The following is a 15,350-nucleotide window of genomic DNA, read 5'->3' as shown; positions in this document are numbered from 1 at the left end:
ACTTTCTCTTTAACTCATATTCTTTTGACATTGTTCAATCAAATATCAAATATAAGCAATGAATAATAATCTTGCCCTTTTGATTAATAATAGGGTTAAATACTGTTTACTCCCTGAACTTTCAGAGAAAAAACAGTTCAGTCCCTCCCTTTTTAATTTCACACGCTTACTCCCTCATCTCTCAATTTTGGACCAATAGGTCCATTCCATTACTCTCTGTTCAAAAACTCTATTAAAATGCTGACGTGGCAGTCATTCCGCAGCAAAATGTCTATTATACCCTCACTTTTTTTTTTCCCTTTAATTTTTAATTTTGTCTTTTTTATTTTCTTTTCTCTCTTTTTTATCTTCTGCTGACCCATTTCCCTTCCTTCATTCTCTCTCTTCTCCTCCACCTCCATCTTCATCAGATCTCCATTGTTCAGAGCCCCCATCATGATTTCCACTTCTACAGACCAATTTCTCCTCCACTAGTACTGTAGGCTCTCCGAGAAACACCATTACCCCAAACACAAATCGAGACCCAATCCAAAAGAATCCGAATTGAAACCCTAAATCCCCAAATCAACCACAAAAGAATCAAACAACGATTTAGATCAAGAAATGGATTTTCAGGTGAAGATTCAGAGGACCCATTTGTGTGATTCCAATTCCAAATTGGAATTACGGAGGCTGTGGTGTTTTGGGCTCCCGAATCCTTTTCGCCAACGGCCTATAAGTTTGAGGAGGAGTGGTGAGGTTGTCGGAGCTCATGATCTTCCGAAGCTCGGCCTGGACCTTGAAGAAGACTTGTCGCCAGCTGCCTCTATTGTCGGAGCCGAGAATCTTGTCTCCTCTTCGTTCATCTCCAGATCCTGAGCGAATATGAGCTTTCTGGAGAGGACCCAGGTTTAGCCCCAGTCCCACAGTCTCTTAATGGCGGCGTACTCGCCCATGGCGGAGACCGACTTGGACCGCTGCAGGGCCTAGGTGGTGGCCGGGGAGGAGATGGGCTGGAACTTGAGGGAGAGGGACGAGAGCCTTCGCCGGAGACCCAAAGCCTGGTCGAGGCCGGAGGCCTGGGAGACTAGTAGGGCGCCCTGGTTTGCGGGCATTCTCTTATGGAGGCTCTGAACAATGGAGCTCGTGATGATGGAGGTGGAGGAGAAGAGAGAGAATGAAGGAAGGGAAATGGATAAGCAGAAGATAAAAAGAGAGAAAAGAAAATAAAAAAGAGAAAAATTAAAAATTAAAGAAAAAAGAGAAAAATTAATAAAGGATTAAATACTTGTTACTCCTCAAACTTTTGCCTGAAAAACAGTTTAGTCCCTCGCCTTTCAAATTAAACTGGATAGTCCTTATTCTCTCTAATTCTCACACAACAGGTCCAAAAAAGGTCTAAAATGACTATAATACCCCCAAGATCCTTTTTATATATTTTTTTTTCTCTTTTTTATCTTTTTATTTTTAATCATTTTTTTAATTTTTTTTTTTTTTTTGCTTCTCTCTCTGCTCTCTGCTCTCTCTCTCTCTCCCCCCACCCCCCTCCTCGTCCTCATCGCCGACGACGATGCACCCGCACCCCATCCCAACTCCTCCGACTCATCCCCGTTCTGCGCCACGTACGAGGAAATGGTGGAGAGCGGCGACCCGGACTTCCAGTGGGACCCGATGACGCTGAACTACACTTCCGGCACGACTTCCTCGCCCAAGGGAGTGGTCCACTGCCACAGAGGGCTCTTCATCATCACCGTCAACTCTCTCCTCGACTGGGCCGTACCCAGATAGCCCGTCTATCTCTGGACGCTTCCGATGTTCCACGCCAACGGCTGGAGCTACCCGTACGGGATCCCACGCTTCCGTTTGTGAGCCTGAAAGATGACGTGGGGCGGAGGCCGACGGAGAAGGAGATGATAGAGTACTGCAGAGGAAAGCTGCCGAATTTCATGGTGCCGAAGACGGTAGTGTTTATTGAGGAGCTGCCGAAGACGTCGAAATTTGTATGGGATTGAATCATTTGTATGGGATTGAAGGCTGGGTATGAGTGTTCAACTAAGGGATTGATTCGATTGAATTCGAGATTTGGGGGTTGGGATTTGTGGTTGGGATTCGATGGAGCAGAAGAGGCAGATGAGCGTGAGAGATTGGGGGTTTAAGTGGTGGACTGGTTCTGGAGCTCGGTCCTGGTTGGAAATGGGATCGGAGCTGGAATTGGGGGGAGAGAGAGAGAGCAGAGAGCAGAGACAGAAGCAAAAAAAAAAAAATTTAAAAAAAATGATTAAAAATAAAAAGATAAAAAAGAGAAAAAGAAAAGAGAGAAAAAAAATTTTAAAAAAGGATCTTGGGGGTATTATAGTCATTTTAGACCTTTTTTGGACCTGTTGTGTGAGAATTAGAGAGAATAAGGACTATCCAATTTAATTTGAAAGGCGAGGGACTAAACTGTTTTTCAGGCAAAAGTTTGAGGAGTAACAAGTATTTAATCCATTAATAAATTAACGAAAAAAAAGGAAGTTAGTGTATAATAGACATTTTGCTACAGAATGACTGCCACGTCAGCAATTTAACGAAGTTTTTGAACGGAGAGTAACGGAATGGACCTATTGGTCCAAAATTGAGAGATGAGGGAGTAAACGTGTGAAATTAAAAAGGGAGGGACTGAACTGTTTTTTCCCTGAAAGTTCAGGGAGTAAATAGTATTTAACCCTTAATAATAATTACCATAATAATTATATCAAAATGATTGTTTTAGGACACAACTCCTTCAACATAGGTGGAAGAATGTGTGGGCTTCTGTTCCCAATCTAGATTTCGATGAAGAAGAATATGAGCTAGACTATGTTATCCGTACTGTGCAACAACCGGTAAGATATGAGTCGGATTGGTTTGCAGAGTTTGTGAATAGTGTACTTTTGTTTCGTTGCCCGGGAGACATTCAAAGATTCTGCCTTGTAACTACAAAGATGCATGATGTTTCTCTTATTGATGCTTGGGTTTCCACTGCCATAAAGCATAATGTTGTTGAACTTGTTCTTAGATTGGGGGATCCTCCCTTGCTGGATTTTGATATTCCGAGATGTGTTTTCATGTGCAACACATTGGTTAGTTTAGAGTTGTTTCTTCACCAAAATATTTGTGCTGTTACTCCTCCCTCAAATTGTTTCCCCTGTCTCAAGTTGCTAAATGTTACATTTTGGTATCCTGATTCTCACACGTTGGAGAAGCTGTTTTCTTGTTTCCCTGTACTTGAAGATCTTATTATACATGGAGAAGCGTCAGATGGAACGCTTTCCATCTTGTTATATCTGCACCCAAACTTCCGTAAACTTGCTAGAATAACTGTTGCAAATGATTCTTCGGATGAAAATTATGGGTGCCAAACTGCCAACCTTTTTTTAGTGCTGATGCTCCAAACCTTGAAAAGTTAGATATCTACTATGATTTTCTGGTTAGCTATTCTTTGAGGAAAGTCAACCTAGATTTCTTAGATGTGGAAGAGCTTGTGGACCGTGAATATTTTCTTGGCCTCGCTGATCGCATATGTCAGCTTTTTGCAGATATTTGTAATGCTAAATACCTGACAGTTTCAGCTCCAATTTTGGTTGTAAGTATGGTCGAACTTGTACCCACAGTGGGTGGTATCATTTTTCCTATACATACTGGTATTTCTCAATGGATTGCTATATGATGTCGAGGAAATTTTAATTTTAGTTGTCTTTGATTTTTCTATTTACATCATCATATCTGTAGGTTCTTGACAATGAATATCAACATCTGCCTACATTTAATGATTTGAACCATTTGGAGCTGCAAATTCAAACTTGTCAATGTTTGCAATCATGCACTGACAACTTGGCTCAAAATATCACCAAATAGGGAACATCATGGTTTTGCAGATGTAAGTATCAAGTGGCAAAGTACTTGGTGAAGCATGGCAAGGCTTTGAATAAGGTGACTATTTATACTCACTTCAGTGAAGACAAAGAGATGGAGATACAGTCTCCCATCACCTTATGGTCGAAATTTTCAAAGTTCCCGAGGGGTTCCAAGACTTGTAAAATTCAATCTAAGACGATCGTTTCAGATTCTTCTTTGGGAATATAAGTTTTGTGCACTCTTGTACATGTAACTATGCATGTGTTCTGTCTTCTTTATGGTCGATTTCTAACTTCTAAGTTCCCAAGGGATTAAAGACAATCATTTTACAATGGATATTTCTCTGGGAATGGAACACGAGTTTATTTATGTGCACGGCTGTTTTTAACTGTAGTTATCTTCTATTTTCTTAATGATTTCATCTCTCCATCTGAGCCCTGGTCTGGTCATGAAAGTGATGGTATTTACCACCTAATCATTGAGGAGTTTTAAAAGTTGCTTGGCCTAATGTATGAGACCTACTGTGTTTGTTCAGTAGAAAGTCTGGGACCTGTTTTCACTTGGATCACAGTCAAATTTCATTCAATATCCGAACTTCTTATCTCAGCCAATCTGCTTCCACAGTGTCCGAATGCCATTACTTCTAGCTCAAATTGTATCCAGTGTCCGATTTCTTCCATGTTTAAGTGTCTGTCCTGATTAACTGATTCCGAATCGATGGAGAAGCTCTTTTATTGTTTCCTGTACTTGAAGACTATAGTATACTATAGTATAGATGGAGTTGGAACGAACCCGGGAAGATTCTGTTTGGAGAAATCTCTGCGCCTAAACTAAATAAACTGCAAATAAGTTTCAAGGTCCATGCATCAGAATCAGATATGCTGCTAATAATTTTGTAAATTATGTGCTGATGGTCAAGATCTTAGAGGTTTGATTTCTTGGTGAGCTATTCTATAAAGAATGCAACATTGTAAACAATGAGAAGATTGCTTTCTCACAAGAATGGCAAACAATTGTTATTGGAGTAAAATGCATCACCTCAAGAGTAGGAGCAACAGAGCAGAAAGAGAGGGTCTTTTTTAAACCATAGTGAACCACAGCATTTTGTATCCCGCTTGTAATAGGAATTAAGGTAACTAACTAAAGAAGCACACCCTCGTGCCTCATATATGTGTTGATTAGGGATGCCCAATAGTATAGAAAGTGTACCTAACACTCTTCTCTACGCTTATAATCAAAATTTTAAAATATTAACTTTAGAGTGCAGAATGACTTTTTGAGAGTGTCAATAATATCTCAAGAATATAATATATGAAATTTCTTACAATACACACAGAGATGACACCACCATTTAAACTTGCCGAGAAGAGTAGAAAGGTTTGTCAACTAACATATTAACAACTGAATCAAAGTGTCATTAGGGTCATTGTTGAAATTTGGACATGCTTAATGGAAAAAGCAGATAAACGACATGTTTTTTGAAGATGACAAGAGAAACAGTTAAGCGACATGTCGTCTATTTCCTTCACTCTCACTCACCCTTTTAACTTCACCACACACACAGTTTCTTCTGCTTCCTCTGAATCCTTCTACTCCTGTGTTTGTGTTTCTCAGCAACCAAACTATGCAGACCATTTCAGTGCTCTGAAATCAGAACAGGGAAATTTGATCCACTATTCATAACCCCATTTCAGGTATTTTCTAACATCTCTTCTTTGTTATTTCTTTACTTTTTTGTTTGTCCTCTGTTTCAAGTCTAATAATTTCGCATACCATACCAAACCCAACGCCATTGAGCTTATTTTTTTTAGTTCTCTATTAAATAATCAGAAAGTTCAGTTCTTTGCAAGAAAAGTAGGATTCTTGAAATTATTTTCTTACTGCCATATATGTTAAATCAACTTTTTGGAGAAACTTTGTGGGGAGATTTATATGAAGAAACTTTAGGGATTTTACCAAATACAAATACCAACACACTACTCAAGCACACCAAAATGCTTCTTAAGCATTGTTGAATTGGGTTTTTACCAGTTGCCCATTTTATCTTACAGAGTGGTAAAATGGCTTCAAAATCAAAGCTTCAAAAATCAAGCATTGAAGATAGGATTAGTGGGTTGCCGGATGCAATTCTTTGCCATATACTTTCCTGTTGTACTACAAGAGAGGCTGTGCAGACCAGTGTTTTATCACGTAGATGGAAGAATGTGTGGGCTTCTGTTCCCAGTTTAGATTTGGATGAACAAAAATATCACCTGGATTATGTTAATCGTACTTTACCGAGGCCACTAAGATACGTCTTGAGTAGTTTTCCGCAGTTTGTGAATCGTTTACTTTTGTTTCGTAGCCCCATAAACATTCATAGACTCCATCTTAAGACTACTATGACGTCTGATGCTTCTCTTATTCATGCTTGGATTTCCACTGCCGTAAAGCATAATGTTGTGGAACTTGATCTTTGTGTGGAGACACCTACAGAGCCACATTTTGAGATCCCCAAAAGCGTTTTTTTGTGCAACACATTGGTGAGTTTGAAGCTGTGGCTGTCCCAAGATGTTAGTGTTGTTACTCCTAGCGCAAAATGTTTCCCGTGTCTCAAGTTCCTCCATGTTACAGTTTGGTGTCCTGATTCTGACTCGATGGACAAGCTCTTTTCTTGTTGCCCTGCACTTGAACATTTGATTATAGATGGCCAAGTTGACGACGTTTTGTCTTATAATATCAATATCTCTGGACCTAAGCTGAAAAGACTGCAAATTAGCTTCATTGTCCATAAGTTTGATACAAGATCTAGTAATGTTGTAAATTATGTGTGCCAAATATTCGTTAATGCCGATGCTCCATACCTTGAAGAGTTGGATATATACTATGACTTTTTGGTGAGCTATTCTTTGACGGATGCCAAATCTATGAGGAAAGCCAAGATAGATTTCTTAGATGTGGACGAGCTTGACAACCTTCATTGTTTCCTTGGTCTTGCTGATCGTGTGCGCAGGCTCTTTGCAGAAATTTTTAATGTTAAATATCTGTCAGTTTCAGCTGCAATCTTGGGGGTTAGTAATTTATTTTGTCCTGGAATTTCTCAAAGGAATGCTATATGATGACATGGAAATCTTTAATTCATCATTTCTCAATAGAATGCTAATGTACTTCATCATTTCTGCAGGCTCTTGGCATTAAAGATCAACATCTTTTGCCTACCTTTGATAATTTGAAGCACTTGGAGCTACAACTTCAAACGTGTTGCTGTTTGCAATCACTGCCAACTTTGCTCAAGCTATCACCGAATTTGGAACATCTTGTGTTTGAAAATGTAAAGTATATCTGGAATGATCCTTATGCCAAATGATACTGGTATACAAACTAGAAAGATTTAAGATTAACTGACATATTTTAAATGTATTCAGAACACCAAATTTTGTGCTGATGACAATGAGGATGAGTTTGTACATGAATGGGATGCGCCAGAGTTTGTGCCTGTTTGTTTGTTTTCACACCTCAAGACTATTTGCCTACGGGAGTTCAAGGGGTGTCCAAATGAGATGGAAGTGGCAAAGTACCTGGTGAAGCACGGCAAGGCTTTGAATAAGGTGACTATTTATACTCGCTTTTGTGAAGAAAAAGAGATGAAGTTACAGCCTCCTATTGCCTCCTTGTGCTTGGAAGTTTCCAAGTTCCCTAGGGGTTCAAAGACTTGTGAAATTGGTTTTCTGACTTTTACCTAGATCCTGTATTTGGGAACATACGAGACTACTTGGTGAAGCACAGAAAGGCCTTGATTATGGTGACTGTTTATACTTGCTTTTGTGACGATGAAGAGTTGAAGTTACAGGCTCCTGTTGCCACCTTATAATCAGAACTTTCAAAGTTCCAAAGGGGTTCTAAAACTTGTTAAATTGAGTTTATGTGACAACAATTCACATAGATCCTCTTTCTGGGAATAGAACATGCATGACATATGCACTTGTATAAGAATCTAAAACTCTTTTCTTTCTGACTTCATAGTCACAGTTTTCAATTTACGAGGGTTGAAAGACAACATTTGACCTGCGCACTTCTGTTTTTGACTGTTACTATCTTCTCTTTGTAGTTTCTTTAACTTAGTAGGATTGAGATTTTTAGGACATATACGCTTGATATTGTGGCACAGCATATCAAGGTCTTCTGCTGCCAATGCTCAATAGTTAGAACTACGTGTTCAAACCTGTCGTTGTTGGCTATCATCGGCAAATTTGCTCAAGATATCACCAAATCTTGAGCATCTTTTGATTGAAAACGTAAGTACGTATACATGGACTGACCTTTGTTCCACATTGTACCAATATACGATTTTGAACAATGTTGATCTTACTCGTCGTTCTGAATCATGCTTAGAACATCAGTATCAAGTGCCCTGCTGCTGATGACAACCAGGGAAACTTTGTACCGGAATGGTGTCCACTGGAGTTCTTGCCTTATTATTTATTGTCGCACCTCAAAACTATTAGCCTACAGAGATTCTTTGGATGGCCTTGTGAAATAGAAGTGGCAAAGTACTTGTTGAAGCATGGTGGGGCTCTGAATCGCATAAAAAAAAAATTAAAAAAATGGTGGGGCTCTGAATAATGTTACAATTTGTAGTCGTCTGTTGAAGATTGAAACTTTCCTTCCAAGGGGTTCAAAGACCTATGAAATTAAATTTCATATGTTTTAGTATGATTCATTTTCTTAAGTTTATTGTGACTATTGTGTTGTGAACTCTACTTTTCTTCTCTCTTTCTAGCTTATTTAACTTTGGTGGAATATGATTACTGAAATATATGTGCTGTAAGGGACAAGGCCCCATGGCCTCTTTACAAGTTTAAGTTTACATGGTTTGCCCACTTCTATGCTAATTGATGGTGCTTGGAATAGCTTAGTAGTGGTCCAACTATCTTGCAAGTTAGAACCAAACATCAAGAGTTCTTTGCACTCCATAATAAAGGTTTTTTTTGTTGTTATAAATAACATTCGAGAATCAAAAGCACATATGCCTTTAGAGGATTTCAAATTAAATTATGTAACGTTTCATTCTTAGGACTTTCGTTGTTTTTTACTGATCATTTCTTTAAATTAAGTAAAGATATTATTAATATATCACTAAATAGATATGCTAAAAATTGATTGACTAAACATTCAAATAGTGAAGGAAACATAATCAAGAATTCGGTTGAGAGTAAGTTAGAAATAGAACTCAATTTTCTCCGATACAACCAACAAATTGGTGAAATGAACCGACATTAATCAAAGCATGATGCAAAACATTAACAGTTTAACATGTTGGTAGTGTCTATTATAGGTAAATGCATGTGGGGCAAGGCTTTTGAAAACATATCTTCTCTTTCAGATTGTAACCAACTAATTCAACAAAATCATACACTTTGTTGACTGACCACGCTAATCACTCACTGATTGATTTGTTTATAAGGTTGAAACTCCATGACAGAGCCAATAGTGATTTGTCTGAAAGCAGTTAATAAGCACAGAAAAAGACTGAGCAGTCTGCTAGCTATTCATTTAACTGCAATCACTTTCACATCAGAAGAAGAAACAAGACTTCTTGTACACCATTCAAATCCATGTCCTCTTCCACCTACATCTCCAGTAATTTGTGACTTCATAAGTTCATATTATTTTCCAGAATTATAGTATATAATCTTTGATACAGATTACAGACAAATGAAACTAGTATAAAATGTGTCGTGATCATAAACAAAGTTTTCCAGCTTCAATATTCTTGATGCTTCTTCAATTTCTTTAGTTATCATTTTCCAGTTTGGTTTGTCCCTTCTAGACCAGCCCAAAAAGAAAGCAAAGAGCATTGCATTTATTTTTGGATCCGACCACAGTACATCAGAAATTCAGCATTTTTCCTTTTGGACAAAAGAAACTCAGCATTTGAAACACCCAATTCAACAAAAGGTACCAATTAGATTTAGCAAATCTTCGTTTTGTATTGTGTCGTGTGTGTGATGTGCAAGTTTGATTGGTATGAATAGTGTTCTCTATGATAATGAATGAGTTGAAGCTAACAAACAAGATTATGATACGATCAAATTCATCTTTTATACTATTGAATGTCACCAATACGTTTTAATACGTAATTAACGGAGTTGGTTGACAGAAAGAGAGATTTCTATGTTAACAGTCATGTTAGTTAAGACAACAACCAAACTAAATATTAAATTTCTACATGTATTTGTTTTATACTTTTATATTTGCAAGTTTAGGTCAATTTAGGAGGAAAAAAACAAAACAAAAAAGAAGAAAAAGGGGAGAGAGAGAGAGAGGAGGGGGCTCTATGCCCCAGGAAAGGGCAGTCTGATAAGGACATGTAAGGTTGGAACTTTGGTGGGTCACAGACTGTCTTTCCAATTGTATTAGTCTTTCCTTTCAATATGGTCAGATACTTACAGCCCACCCCACTCCTCACTTACATATTACAATAAAGAAACAGGAAAAAGGTCTTTACTCTCTTACATTGCTAGTTCACACTCTCACCCCCTCTCCTTTAATTCAAAAGCTCAAATTTTCAATTCATTTTCCTCCCAACCCCCTTCCCCTCTTCTCCCCTTTGTCCTTTCCTCCCTCTTTCCCCCTTTTCCACCTCCCTCCCTCTGCATTTCCTGTCAAAACCCTAGATTTCAAATCTAGGGTTTTGTTCTTTGTTTCACTGATTTCACAGCTGCTAGGTTCCAATCTCACCTTCCCTGTAACTACCTCAGCCCCTGATTTTTCTGCATTTTGCTTTTCCTTCCTGGGTCTCTGCTCAAGCTCTGACCTCACCTTGTTTTTCCTGGGTAAAGATCAAATTTTTACTGGGTTTTCCAGATTCTTCTCAGCTTGAAAGCAAAACCCTTCTTAAATCCTTTGTTCCAGAACCTCACTGGGTTGCTCTATCTTGAAGATTTGGGGTTAAAGCTGTGATCTTTTTTCCCCCTTTTCTTTTGGTTAAAGATTTCCGAAATTGGGGAGGAGGTTTCAAGGCCCGAGCTTTGAAGTGTTTTGAGTGACCAGTCTCTTGGTAAATGCATGGATGGGAGAGAAGCCATGGCCATCTCTGGTGCTCAAGCTTCATACTACATCCATAGGGGAGGCCATGGTGGGTCTTCACCTGGATCACAGATTGCTGGGCTGCATGCACCACCTGGGTTCAGGCCCAACAACACTGCCTTTCAACAAGCTCAGTCTAATGTGAGGGCCGCCTCAGCATTCTCAGTAGAGCCTTCTTCAAGACCCAATTACCCTCAAGGCATTAGCATCAATGTTTCTCCCGGAGGAGCTCCATCTTCCGGTGAGCCTGTCAAGAAGAAACGAGGGAGGCCCCGGAAGTATGGGCCTGGTCCTGGTCCTGGTTCGGCTCCTGATGCCCCGGTTTCTCTGGCATTGTCTCCAATGTCTTCAACTCCTAATCCTACTCCAGGATCAACCTCACCGACTCCGAAAAGAAACAGAGGAAGGCCACCTGGGACTGGCAGGAAACAACAATTGGCTAATCTTGGTAAATTTCTATGCGACTTCTAATTCCATTCTTGTGCCCAACTTGATTCTCTGGTTGTGAATTCTTTTAGTCTACTAGATTTAGTGGGATAGGTAGAAGTGGACCAAGGTCTATGAGGTTCCTGGTTACTTTGCATTCTTGTTAGCATTTATTAGTTTCTTGTAAAATTTATTCAATTTTCGTTTCTATTAATGGTGGTTAATTCATGCCACTTCTGCTAATTTTCCAAAACTGTTCTCGTTTGATAATTATGGGTAATGACCATCAATTGTATTAGCCGAAACATCTACCAAACATATATAAGCTGTGAACTGAAGTCCATGCAGAAAAGAAGTCATGGCTTAGGTCTTGGATTTGTTTAATGTCTGTGACACTTAATTTTTGTAACTTTTCTCAAATGGTATTTTTCCCGTTAAATGATCTTCTTTGAATCTATCTGAAGTGAATTTTCTGTAATAGTTATTTATCACTGTTTGTTTTTGCATGTACTTAGTGCTTCTTGGATATGTTGAACTGTTTTTATAGGGGAATGGATGAACAGTTCGGCTGGACAGGCTTTTGCACCCCATGTTATCACCATTGAAGCTGGAGAGGTATGCTCTATAAGTTTAAATTACAAAGATGCCTCAAATACGTGTTCTGCTCAAGAATGAGTTGCACCAATTTTGACATTGATAGTTCAAGTCATAAGAGGTTGGCATTGTCTTTGTGTTGTTTTCTGATGCCTAAGGAAGTGAAAACAGATTGATACCAGAAATTGAAAATGATCATGCTTTACCAGCCTTCATTTATTTACTTGGCATAACTAACTAGAAGTTGTAATCCATATAGTTCTTACAGCAATTGTAGTGGAATTTTCTGGATCAGAGTATTTTAAGTAAATCATAATGTTGCTGTTAAAATTCTATATGATGCTTTACCAATTATATTTAAAGCTCCATAGATATCATTATATGTTTTAACATGGTCAGTTTATAATATGGAGATTGTTGCAAGGACTCATCAGTAAAAATGCTTATAGAAAGTTAAAACACACATATCAGACCACTTTATATGCAAGCACACAAATTTCAGCATACTGCTTGTTTACTCACTTATGTCTGCAGCTGTTAATGAGTCTTTATGTTGAATAGTTTGGACCGATTTTTCAATGACTAATAGACTTATTAGCTACATTTGATCTTGTTCTCTTGTTAAAAGGTAATTCTTGTTCTTCTCTTTGTAGGACATTGCAGCAAAGTTATTGTTATTTTCACAACAGAGGCCAAGGGCACTATGCATCTTGTCAGGAAATGGAACAGTATCTTCAGTAGCACTGCGTCAGCCTGCATCAACTGGTGTCAGTGTCACATATGAGGTTGAAGCACTCAACTCTGTCTTAATTTCATTTTACATGCCTTTCCTTCTGTGTTGGACATTTAAGATTTTGAGAATTTCAAAATTAGCATATAAAGCTGTATATTTTCTTCCTCTTTGCAAAGCATTTGTTGCAAATAGCAGAGTTCAGTCTGTGTAACATTGCATCTTATGTGATTGCAAAGAGCTGTCCAGGCTATTGTGGTAAGTCTGTGGCTGGTTACAGTTTAGTACATTTGAAACTGGTTTTTTCTCCATAATTTGAACATTTTGTTTAGTTTCAAATAGGTGATAAGAGATTAGTGAGTAATAACCGCTTACCATGAAGATATTGGATAGAAGAGCAGTGGTATACAAATTGAAAAGCGCTACCAGTTGAATCAGGCTATTGAAAAAGACACAAAGGAAGAGTATAAGACAGGGAATCTATTTACGTTTAGAAAATGGCAAGGAAAAGAAACTTTAGAGTTGTCTAAGGTTTGGGTTTTCAGCTATGATGTGTTATTTATGGGTTGGGAGCTTGGAGTATTATATTGTATGTCGGCCACTTTAGTTCAAGATTGGAATTACAATCTTAGTGAGGGTTCATGAAGTGTCGATGCCAGAGAATAGTGTAATGTGCTCTCAACAGATGATTTTCTGGTTGAGAAGAGCAGTAATATGTCAGAATGAGAAAACCGTCCTAGTAATAATGGTTTGCACCAATGAAGCTAGAGAGCAAACAAAATCTAGGCATATGATTAGAGCAGAACAAATCATATGTTGTCAAAAGTTGTGAAGTTTCCAAATTAAGTAGTGGTGCTGGTAATACCAATAGTTGTAGTAAGATATGATTGCAGTGCTGTAGTATTTGTTCTGGGAAATACATGGTGGTTTATTCAGCAAGTTCAAGTTTGGTGTTAAACAAAATCTTGTCAAGTGGCTAAAAGAGTTGATTGACTGGGCAGTGTAAATGAGGTACCCAGAAAAATGAAGCGGTACTGACATCGATTCAATTTGGTTTCTGATTATGGTAGGTTGTCAAACAAAAATACAAATCATTGAAGGCTGTTTGTTGATTTAACAGATTGATAGTGGCAATAACAACTGCAAGTGTTGGTGGCTTGATCAGATAATCTAAATGTTAGAATCACTTCACTTTCAATCTAATACAATTAAAACTGAATTGACTATTGCTTAAAATGGAGAAAAGATGCCATTAGGAACTGAGAATGGGTTAGCTGTTAGAGCAGGGTTGACAATGATACTTTGTCAGAATTTAGTTCAGATACTTTCCGGGTCAAAGTAGCTTTCAAGTTTCAATTGTTTTCTTTCCTATTACCTAGAGTTGCAACATTTTTTTATTCTCTTACTTTGGAACAGCTCAGAGGATTTGATTCTTCTGCAAGGAATATGTTCCCGTTGTATTAAATTAATTATCTTTTTTTGTAGATTGGGATTAAGTTATTATTGTAGTAGTTACTGCCGCAACTCAATACCGGAAAAAAAAAAAACAAAACAAAAAAGGAACAGCCCTTATTCTTCCTAGTCCGATTTTTCCAACGACTCAACTGTATACATGGATTTGCAGGGTCGTTTCCAGATATTATGCTTGTCAGGTTCTTACCTGGTTGCCGAGGATGGTGGCCCCCGCGATCGAACAGGGGGGATAAGCGTTTCCCTTTCTAGTTCTGATGGTCATGTCATTGGTGGTGCTGTGGCTATGCTTATTGCAGCAACTCCAGTGCAGGTAGTTTATTCATTGGCTGGTCTCAGAGCTGATGATATGTTTTGTGCATATTTTGGCAAGTAGGTTCATGTTTGCACATGTACATATGATGTGACATGTTATGTGTGTGTATAAGCACTTTGAAAATGGTTTTGTTCGGTTGGAAGATTATATGATTGAAAAACACTTGCCTAGAAAATCTTGATTTCTGATGGTATGTGGAGATGCATCTGGGGCTAGCACAGTGGGTCTAATTCATATTTTTTACAGATCGTGCTTTGCAGTTTTGTATATGGTAGCTCCAACAAGATCAAGAGCAAGCCAGTGGCTGACCCCAATAATGGGCAGAGTTCTGAGCCTCAGCACAGTGAGAAATTACCTTCACCGGCTACAGCTCCATCTACTCAAAATTATGCTCCATCCACAGCAGGCATTTGGCCTGGGGGGCGGCTAGTTGATGCGAGAAATGCTCACACCGGTATTGACTTGACTCGCGGATGAAGATAATGCTGCAACAGACACATGCACCAGTTTTGTATATATGTGTTGTTGTAAATCAACTGAATCTGTGAGAATTGTAACATTACCAACTCTTGTTCACCCACTAGCGGGTAACAAGTCTGTGCTAACATAATCTGTAGCATAAGCTATAATCCCGAGGGTTATTTTAGCAACATTAGTAACTCATTGAGAGAGTTTCAGGTAGTGTGGGGATTAAGACACTCATCTGTAGCAAGAAATTCTTTCGGCCTTTTGGTTGAAACTTCCTATGAAATCAAAATGCTTATGCAGTTCTCAATCCAGAATGATGATTGCTGAATGAGAGGCGTAATTTCAAATGTCTGGAACAGCTAATCTTCTTCTTATGCATAGGTAAAGAAGAATGGCTGAAAACCACTCTTCGTTTGTTGCACT

At 38.5% G+C, this 15,350-nt stretch overlaps 3 protein-coding genes across 4 annotated transcripts; all 3 read left to right on the top strand.

Annotated features, from left to right (window-relative positions):
* The first annotated feature begins 2,091 nt into the window (after nucleotides 1-2,091).
* LOC133744886 (putative F-box/FBD/LRR-repeat protein At5g25850) lies at nucleotides 2,092-3,407 on the top strand. Its single transcript, XM_062172915.1, has 2 exons — nucleotides 2,092-2,165; nucleotides 2,732-3,407. Exons 1-2 carry the CDS (start codon nucleotides 2,092-2,094, stop codon nucleotides 3,405-3,407), a joined length of 750 nt encoding a protein of 249 aa, XP_062028899.1.
* A 2,019-nt stretch (nucleotides 3,408-5,426) lies between these two features.
* Nucleotides 5,427-7,931, top strand: LOC133746058 (F-box/LRR-repeat protein At3g59190-like). 2 transcript variants are annotated; one of them, XM_062174223.1, is made up of 4 exons: nucleotides 5,427-5,549; nucleotides 6,288-6,905; nucleotides 7,019-7,165; nucleotides 7,260-7,931. In XM_062174223.1, the coding sequence occupies exons 2-4, from the start codon at nucleotides 6,492-6,494 to the stop codon at nucleotides 7,575-7,577; spliced, it is 879 nt and encodes a 292-aa protein (XP_062030207.1). In that variant the 5' UTR covers nucleotides 5,427-5,549; nucleotides 6,288-6,491; the 3' UTR covers nucleotides 7,578-7,931. The 2 variants fall into 2 exon arrangements, with proteins under 2 accessions (XP_062030207.1, XP_062030206.1); XM_062174222.1 differs by having other exon boundaries at nucleotides 5,907-6,905; nucleotides 7,260-7,930.
* A 2,432-nt stretch (nucleotides 7,932-10,363) lies between these two features.
* LOC133743727 (AT-hook motif nuclear-localized protein 5-like) lies at nucleotides 10,364-15,234 on the top strand. Its single transcript, XM_062171755.1, has 5 exons — nucleotides 10,364-11,371; nucleotides 11,897-11,964; nucleotides 12,597-12,728; nucleotides 14,298-14,456; nucleotides 14,706-15,234. The coding sequence occupies exons 1-5, from the start codon at nucleotides 10,903-10,905 to the stop codon at nucleotides 14,934-14,936; spliced, it is 1,059 nt and encodes a 352-aa protein (XP_062027739.1). The 5' UTR covers nucleotides 10,364-10,902; the 3' UTR covers nucleotides 14,937-15,234.
* Nucleotides 15,235-15,350: the final 116 nt, after the last annotated feature.

The sequence above is a fragment of the Rosa rugosa genome, chromosome 4 (assembly GCF_958449725.1).
Source record: "Rosa rugosa chromosome 4, drRosRugo1.1, whole genome shotgun sequence".
NCBI classification, from domain to species: domain Eukaryota; kingdom Viridiplantae; phylum Streptophyta; class Magnoliopsida; order Rosales; family Rosaceae; genus Rosa; species Rosa rugosa.
This window is presented reverse-complemented; position numbering and strand designations above follow the sequence as displayed.